Here is a 9,001-nt window from a genome sequence, read left to right on the forward strand (position 1 = left end):
TCGACACAGTCCTGCGTTGTTCCGTGTGAGGAAGCCGATCGCTCAATCTGCCAGTTTCCTGTGCTGATACCTGCCAACTGCACCATGAAAGCTAAAGGCTCAGACATGCACTGCAAGGACTGCGTCAAAGTGGCCGTCAGAGTCCGACCGTTCAACAAGGTCCGTAAATATATCATTGATTTCTTATTTTACGCAATTTCTCTGTTCTTTATATGCCCGAAGTTTTCCTAAGTATTTTAATGTCATCACATTCCCTGACATATTACTATATGCTGTTATATGTTGTATACTCTGATGGACCCTACTGGTGAGTCAGTAGGTAAAAACTAACATCACACAAGACTTAGCAGGGCAGCCTGGATATTTACCAGTTTATTCACAAACGTGAGGGCAAAACAAGCAGGAATATTTGACTTTATACATTTATTACTATTCTACAGTGGAGGAAGGTAACAATATCTTAAGTACTGTACTTCTTCCTCTTGAGTATTTCCATTTTATGCTACTTTATACTACTTCACTACATTTTGGACAGTAATTACTAGTTAATTTACAGATTCAGCTGTACATAAAGTTGTTAAAATGAGCCCCACATTTACCGGCTGCAAAATTACAGTTCACATTAATACATTGATAATTACATGCCAATAACAAATGGTAAATGGACTGTACTTGTATAATATTTGTATAATTCTAGTCTTCAACCACTCCAAGTGTTTTACTCTACATGTCACATTCACTCATTCACACATATTCAGGCTACCATGCCAGCTGCTCATCAGATGGAGACATTCAGACACATTCACACTATCTTACCCAAGGACACTTCGACATGCTGACAGGAGCTGAGGATCAAACCACCAATGAGCAACTCTGCATATTGAGTGCTATTGAGTATATTTTGATGCTAATAGTAAGATTTTGTTTGCAGGACTTAATGGAGTATTTCTACACTGTGGTATTACTACTTTTACTTAAGTAAAAGATCTGAGAAGACATTAATTAAGTACATTTACTAAAGTACTGTTCTTAAGTACACATTTGAGGTAGGCCTACTTGTACTTATATTGAATATTCTCTTTTCATGCCACTTTCTACTTATTCCACTACATCTCAGAGGGAGCTATTGTACTTTTTACTTCACTACATTTATCTGACAGCTTTAGTTACTATTTACTTTACAAATTAAGATTTTTACACACAAAACATTTGAAACCTTATAAAATGTGTTGTTACAAATTCAACTACCCAACATGCTATCCAGCTGACACGATTATGAGATCATGTAAAACATTTCATTTGGGCTTTGTACTGTTGGTTAGACAAAATGAGCATTGTGAAGGTGCCACTTTGGGCTCTGGGTAATGTGCATTTCTGTGCATTATTTTCAGAATTTAGAAAATCAATTAATGGAGAAAAACATGGGCAGATTAATGCATAATAAGAATAATCATTAGTTGCACGCCGATACAAAATAGTTATACTCATTAATTACAACAGTAATATCCTGTTTCATTAATGCATGAGTAATAATAATAATAATCTAATATACACTGCTCAAAAAAATGGGAAAAGGGAACACTTAAACAACACAATGTAACTCCAAGTCAATCACACTCCTGTGAAATCAAACTGTCCACTTAGGAAGCAACACTGATTGACAATCAATTTCACATGCTGTTGTGCAAATTGAATAGACAACAGGTGGAAATTATAGGCAATTAGCAAGACACCCCCAATAAAGGAGTGGTTCTGCAGGTGGTGACCACAGACCACTTCTCAGTTTCTATGCTTCTTGGCTGATGTTCTGGTCACTTCTGAATGCTGTTAGTGCTTTCACTCTAGTGGTAGCATGAGACGGAGTCTACAACCCACACAAGTGGCTCAGGTAGTGCAGCTCATCCAGGATGGCACATCAATGCGAGCTGTGGCAAGAAGGTTTGCTGTGTCTGTCAGCGTAGTGTCCAGAGCGTGGAGGCGCTACCAGGAGACAGGCCAGTACATCAGGAGACGTGGAGGAGGCCGTAGGAGGGCAACAACCCAGCATCAGGACCGCTACCTCCGCCTTTGTGCAAGGAGGAGCAGGAGGGGCACTGCCAGAGCCCTGCAAAATGACCTCCAGCAGGCCATGAATGTGCATGTGTCTGCTCAAACAGTCAGAAACAGACTCCATGAGGGTGGTATGAGGGCCCGACGTCCACAGGTGGGGGTTGTGCTTATAGCCCAACACCATGCAGGACGTTTGGCATTTGCCAGAGAACACCAAGAGTGGCAAATTCGCCACTGGCGCCCTGTGCTCTTCACAGATGAAAGCAGGTTCACACTGAGCACATGTGACAGACGTGACAGAGTCTGGAGACGCCGTGGAGAACGTTCTGCTGCCTGCAACATCCTCCAGCATGACCGGTTTGGCGGTGGGTCAGTAATGGTGTGGGGTGGCAATTCTTTGGGGGGCCGCACAGCCCTTCATGTGCTCGCCAGAGGTAGCCTGACTGCCATTAGGTACCGAGATGAGATCCTCAGACCCCTTGTGAGACCATATGCTGGTGCGGTTGGCCCTGGCTTCCTCCTAATGCAAGACAATGCTAGATCTCATGTGGCTGGAGTGTGTCAGCAGTTCCTGCAAGAGGAAGGCATTGATGCTATGGACTGGCCCGCTCGTTCCCCAGACCTGAATCCAACTGGGCACATCTGGGACATCATGTCTCGCTCCATCCACCAACGCCACGTTGCACCACAGACTGTCCAGGAGTTGGCGGATGCTTTAGTCCAGGTCTGGGAGGAGATCCCTCAGGAGACTATCCGCCACCTCATCAGGAGCATGCCCAGGTGTTGTAGGGAGGTCATAGAGGCACGTGGAGGCCACACACACTACTGAGCCTCATTTTGACTTGTTTTAAGGACATTACATCAAAGTTGGATCGGCCTGTAGTGTGGTTTTCCACTTTGATTTTGAGTGTGACTCCAAATCCAGACCTCCATGGGTTGATATATTTGATTTCCATTAATAATTTTTGTGTGATTTTGTTGTCAGCACATTCAACTATGTAAAGAAGAGTATTTAATGAGATTATTTCATTCATTCAGATCTAGGATGTGTTATTTTAGTGTTCCCTTTATTTTTTTGAGCAGTGTATAATAGTACATTTTATACTTTTACTTTAGAAACATTTTCAATGCAGTACTTTTACTTGTAACAGAGTATTTTTAGTGTGTTTGTACTTTTACTTAAGTAAAGGATCTGAATACTGACACACACACACACACACACACACACACACACACACACACACACACACACACACAACCGATATAATAATACGTTTATAATGAATGGCATTGTTTAATAAATATGAAAGTTTGCCTACTGTATTTTTAATTGTGTTCAGCAACCCCTGACAAACAAAGCCATACTAATAGTACTTTTTACTTTTGATACTTGAGTATTTTCAAAAGCAGGTACTTTTGTACTTTTGATAGAAATCTATTTTTTGTATGGATAAATTTAAATTGAAGAGTTCTACTTTTAGTTGAGTAATATTTAGCAGGGCTATCAGGTACTTTTACTCAAATACAGGATTTGTGTACTACTTCTACCAGTAGTTTTCTACAAATAAGATAGCAATACACACATACAGGGTTTAACTTTCAGCAACTGCCTCTTGAGAAAGTAAGTCAGATGATGAGCCGGAAATCCAAATGAAATGTGGTTATGAAGATTACTCGTTTTCTTCTCCTCTTGCTCTATTCAGAGAGAGAGGGATGCAGGCAGCCGCTGTATTGTCTCCATGGTGTCGAGCTCCATCACCATCCAGGACCCGCGTGACTCCCAGAACCGTCGCTTGTTTTGTTTCGACTACGCCTACTGGTCCCACTCCGGCTTCACACGAGACAGCTGCGGCCTCTATGTGCCCGAAGAGCCCGGGGGACGATACGCTGACCAGGTCAGCTCCGAGGCATCCTGGTAGAACAGGCAAAGAATTGGTGGATTCAATCAAGCCAACAGAACAAAGTGAACCCTGTAAAACAAGCAGAATGCATAGCAGAAGATACATCGACACAGTATAATGTAACTTGTAACAATACTGGGTTACAAGTTTGCAGCTTACAAAATATGTGTCCCCAGGACAGTGTGTTCCAGGACCTGGGAGAGGGAATACTGGAGAATGCTCTGCAGGTAGCAATCATACTGTAGTACATACTGTTTAAGTAGAGTTTCATTCACATCAAGATCACAAAGCTCAGCGTTTTTTTGCACCCAAGTAGATATTGTTCTGTGCTAGTTGGCTAAAAAAATTTTGAGGTTTGCTAGTATGTTCTAGGCTAATAGTGAACATCCTGAAATGATGTCTGCAGGGTTACAATGCCACTCTGCTGGCCTACGGGCAAACTGGCTCAGGGAAGAGTTACTCGATGGTGGGCTATGGGCCTAACAAAGGCCTAGTCCCTAAACTTTGTGACAGACTGTTTCAGGCCATGAGAGAAAACCAGGATACTAGACAGTGTCAGGTGAGGAGTGGGCGTGGCTGTTTTTGCATCGTCATAATTTATCAACAGGCAGTGTCATGTATGGGTGTGAAAATTCAAAATCTCTTTGTTCTTGGTGTCTACACAGGTCTTTTTCAGTATGTTGGAAATCTATAATGAGCAGGTAACAGATGGGAAAAGCAGCTACTGTCATGTTTCCTGCTGTCTTTTGTCTGTGTTTTTTTGTGTATCATCTTTTATCTCTGGATATTACATTCATTAAGAAGTCACTACTTTGGTAGATGATTGGCATTCCCTCCTTCGATAATCTCTGCATCCTTTCTTTTCTCTCTCTCCTCTCTGTACAGGTGGTTGACCTCCTCTCTCGGGGGTCCCGTACTCCGGGGGGGCTCAGAGTCAGAGAGGAGCAGCAAAGAGGCTTTTATGTGGAGGGTCTCCGAACAGTCCCGTGTGACAACGCACCACAGGTAGAGAATTGGAAGGAGTGTGTATAAGTATATGGAGGTGGTGATAGCGCAGTAGATAAACCACATGCCATTGGTGTGAGAGACCTGGGTTTAATCCCCCACTATGACACATCCACCAATGTGTCCCTGAGCAAGACACTTAACCCCTAGTTGCTCGAGAGGTGTGCGACCTCTGACGTGTATAGCAATGGTAATGCTTTGGATAAAAGTGTCAGCTAAATGAATAAATGTAAAGTAATGTGTGTATATATATATATAGAGAGAGAGACAAACACCTCTATATACAGTAACAGTCCAGGGGAGCTGGATAGATATCTGTCCATGTTGTACACTTAACTCTACAGAGTCTTGACCTGGAATAAGCTATCAAAAGTTATCAAGTTATCAAAAAAAGAACTTTACTTGTTAGGCACAGTAGTGTCTGAGTGTCCTGCTACAACGGATCTTTAGGGATATTTCAGATCCCTCTTAATGCTGTCTTGGTGTTCTGTATGTTTGTGTTGTATGTAGAATCACGTTAAAGTGCAAATTTTAAAATTTAGGTGGAGCAACTGATGGAACAGGGGACCAGGACCCGAACCACCGCTGCCACTCACATGAACGCCAACAGCAGTCGCTCGCACATGCTCATTATCCTCCAACTCAAACAGGTAGCCTAAGTGGCTCCACATGCTGTGTTTCAGTTTCAGTCCTACATTTAGACGTGTCTGTCCCAGGATCACTTCCGTTAAATTCACACCAACAAAACAAATTTCATTTTATTATTAAAACATTATTTCATACTGTGCCTAAAAATGTCTCATGTCTAAGATGCATGATTTGCATTAATTTACATTTAGCAGTGAAGTTATGTAATTTATCTGCGCATCTACTGGCGTCTGTTTCATCTATGTCAGAAATACTATCTTCAGGTTCTTTAAACGTGTTGTTGGCATTACTGTGACTTCCTGTCAGATCTTTTCCAAAGAGAACATCACAAAGCAGTCCAACATTAACTTGGTGGACTTGGCTGGCAGTGAGCGTCAGCGGTCGTCCGGGTCGGAGGCTGACAGGCTCAAAGAGGGCACAGCCATCAACCTGAGCCTCACCACCCTGGGCAACGTTATCAGGTTGGCCTGGTGTTTGGTTTAATTTAGTTTTTATTCCATTTGGTTCATCAGTAGTTTTTACATCCTCTCCCCTCCTCCAGCTCCCTCGCTGATGTGGCTGTGGGGAGGAAGGTTGTCCATATACCCTACAGAGACTCTGTTCTCACCAAGCTGCTGCAGTCTGCACTGGGAGGCAACAGTCGCACTGTTATGGTAATAGACACTTTATAGAAAGTAGTGCTAACATGCACTGATTTTGCATAATGCCGTATGTAAAATATAGCTTTTGGAAATACACAGTGAACACAGATCAGTGAAGTTATTTCTCATTTTGGACATCAATGAATTTTCAAGATTGCCACGCTGAGCCCTGCTGATATCTGCTATGAGGAGTCTCTTTCAACCTTGCGCTATGCTGAGAGGTACAACAAACCATAATGCAGTGTAACCCATCATGAATTGATAAGGTTGCACATACTAAAACCTCTACAGCAATCACTCACTGTCTTTTCTTTCTGCCTCCTTCCCCTCTCTTTTCTTTCTTCTTGGCCTTTTCACTCTGTTCCAACTGCACCCCATCCACACCCCTCACTCGCCTCCCTCACCTCTTTAGGGCAAAGCGTATCCAGAACCGAGCAGTGGTGAACGAGAGCCCCACAGAGCGTCTGGTCAAAGAGCTAAAGGCCGAGAACGCCAGACTGCTGCAACGACTGAGCCGGCTGGGCCAGGAGGGACGCAGAGCTAACGACGAGACCAGTAAGACTCACTTTTAAAATAAAAGAGAATTCAGCAGGCGAGGGTAAGACAGGTCAACATGTGTGTGTGTGTGTGTGTGTGTGTGTGTGTGTGTTCAGAGGAGCTTCGTCAGCTGCTGACCCACAATGAGCTTCAGATCAGAGCCATTCAGACTCTGTGGGAACAACACCTGCAGGAGGCCCTGAAGGACTGGGAGCAACAGTATGCCAACATCACACAGGTGTACACACTTACACACACACACACATCCACATGCACAATCAGAGATACATGCATGAGTTTGTGAAGTTTCAGATAAGCTTAGGAAAAACATGAGCACAGAAGGTAAATGTACTTGGTGAAGGTTCGTTGTATAAGTACATCTTTATACATGTGGATATTTTTCATCTTTTAATGTTTACTGTCTCTCTGTCTCTCACTATCAGGAGAGGAGGATGATGCAGATGCATCCCTACATCCTGAACATCAACGAGGATGCTCAGCTGTCAGGGGTGGTCAAGCTTTTCATCCAGGAGGGTACGTCTGTCTGCACCGCTCTCTTTATATTAAAAATAAATATCTCACTCACAGCTTAACCCACATTCTGTCAGACCCATCGCTACAGTTTTCAGCGTGCTCATTACCACTCATTACCACTGTTTTGTGTTCCAGGCGAATGGGACATCGGCTTGTGTGACTCTTCCCCAAGATCCATCTCTATCAAGGGCTTAGGGTGAGAACTCATCACATCAAGATCACATCAGGGAACAATAAAACATCACAAACCCAGACCAAGTAAAGTGAGAGTATCTAAAAGTGGGTGTAAATGGTGATGCTGGGAGAGGCTGCAGGTCCTGGAACCCTTTTAAAAAGAAGCAAGTGAAGAAAATCACATGTAAATGAGTAGTAGTTTTGTCTGGAACCTGAGTAATGTTGAGATGCAAGTATCACTCAATCCAATTTTGTATCTGAGCTTATACACACTCATTTATGTATGTGTGTTTTTGTGTGTCAGGATCCAGGAGCGTCATGCTGTGTTCAGGAACGAACAACGGCGGGTAACACTGACCCCGCTGGCAGGGTCAAAGCTCATTGTCAATGGCAATGCTGTCTCCCAGACAACTGAGCTGCAGCACCTGGTGGGTCTCCACACACACACACGCACGCACACACACGCACGCACACACACACACACACACACAAACTTTATGATAGGGCTGTGTGACATGTGTGTTACTGTACACACACACAAAGCATTTCCCTCTTTTAATCTTTTGTCTCCCTCTAGGACCGCCTCATTCTCGGTTCCAACTGTACCTATCTATTCATTGGTTATCCCTCTGAGAGGGGTGGTGATGACTGGAGCCGTTACGACTACGACTACTTCCAGTCTGAACTGGCTGCCGCTGAGGGCATCCACCTGGGTGAGCAGGGTGATCATTAGCTGTAATTAAAGTGTAATTTTGGAAGGAAACTTGTTAGATATTTTTTATGCGTCTGTGTTTAGGTGAATCCTGTGCTGGCTCCAGTCAGACTGACCCCAGTCTGCTGGCCGTCTTTTACGACTACATCAAACTGATGCCCATGGTGGCTGAGGCCAATCAGATGAGCCAGGAGCTGGACAAGGTAGCACAGATTCACTCCCACTGACCTTCTATGTTAAATGTTTTTTTTGTTTTTTTGGTTAATACTGGAGGCAGTTATGTCGGTAAATAAAATAACATAAATATATCTTTTGTTTTTATTGTCTCATGTGGTCATGGTTATGTATTAACAATTGATAAACACCTGCTCTTTACTGTGTGCTGTGTTTCTAGGGGGTGGAGTTTAAGTTGGAAATCAAGAATCTGGCACTGTCAGATTCAAAAGGCCACGATCTGGAGAAGGAGATTGTTGTCAGAGTCACTGTTATGGGAAGAAAACAGGTTGGGCTGTCTGTATTTTTCTTTCTGTCTCTCACGTACACTAAATCATAAGGTTTTAATAATCCCAATTTCAGTTGAGGTTTGAGTTCAGGTCTTGTATTTTTGTTTCACTCCCTTCCCAGGTATGGATGTGGTCCAAGGCCAAGTTTGTGAACCGTAAATTCCTGATGGAAGACGTCTACCAGCAGCATCAGGCTGAGAAGAGCGGAGACAATGTAATGTTAGAGACCATTTACAAATCAATCATGTTCATTTTCAGCACAGACTGAAAATTATTTCAAAACCTAAACAAAACAAA

General features: G+C 43.1%; 1 protein-coding gene across 1 annotated transcript in view; it reads left to right on the top strand.

Moving 5' to 3' along the window:
* The first annotated feature begins 64 nt into the window (after nt 1–64).
* kif28 (kinesin family member 28) overlaps nt 65–9,001 on the top strand; it is a 15,106-nt gene continuing 6,169 nt past the window's right edge. The window contains exons 1-19 of the mRNA XM_046033280.1: nt 65–159; nt 3,753–3,944; nt 4,127–4,177; nt 4,357–4,509; nt 4,616–4,651; nt 4,836–4,955; nt 5,498–5,605; nt 5,910–6,064; nt 6,145–6,256; nt 6,398–6,465; nt 6,657–6,799; nt 6,898–7,019; nt 7,225–7,315; nt 7,451–7,511; nt 7,794–7,917; nt 8,067–8,202; nt 8,286–8,404; nt 8,596–8,703; nt 8,826–8,918. Of these exons, the coding sequence (XP_045889236.1) occupies nt 85–159; nt 3,753–3,944; nt 4,127–4,177; nt 4,357–4,509; nt 4,616–4,651; nt 4,836–4,955; nt 5,498–5,605; nt 5,910–6,064; nt 6,145–6,256; nt 6,398–6,465; nt 6,657–6,799; nt 6,898–7,019; nt 7,225–7,315; nt 7,451–7,511; nt 7,794–7,917; nt 8,067–8,202; nt 8,286–8,404; nt 8,596–8,703; nt 8,826–8,918 (2,067 nt within the window). The 5' untranslated portion in view covers nt 65–84. The remainder of the gene's footprint in view (nt 160–3,752; nt 3,945–4,126; nt 4,178–4,356; nt 4,510–4,615; nt 4,652–4,835; nt 4,956–5,497; nt 5,606–5,909; nt 6,065–6,144; nt 6,257–6,397; nt 6,466–6,656; nt 6,800–6,897; nt 7,020–7,224; nt 7,316–7,450; nt 7,512–7,793; nt 7,918–8,066; nt 8,203–8,285; nt 8,405–8,595; nt 8,704–8,825; nt 8,919–9,001) is intronic.

This window comes from Micropterus dolomieu, linkage group LG20 (genome assembly GCF_021292245.1).
Source record: "Micropterus dolomieu isolate WLL.071019.BEF.003 ecotype Adirondacks linkage group LG20, ASM2129224v1, whole genome shotgun sequence".
NCBI lineage: Eukaryota > Metazoa > Chordata > Actinopteri > Centrarchiformes > Centrarchidae > Micropterus > Micropterus dolomieu.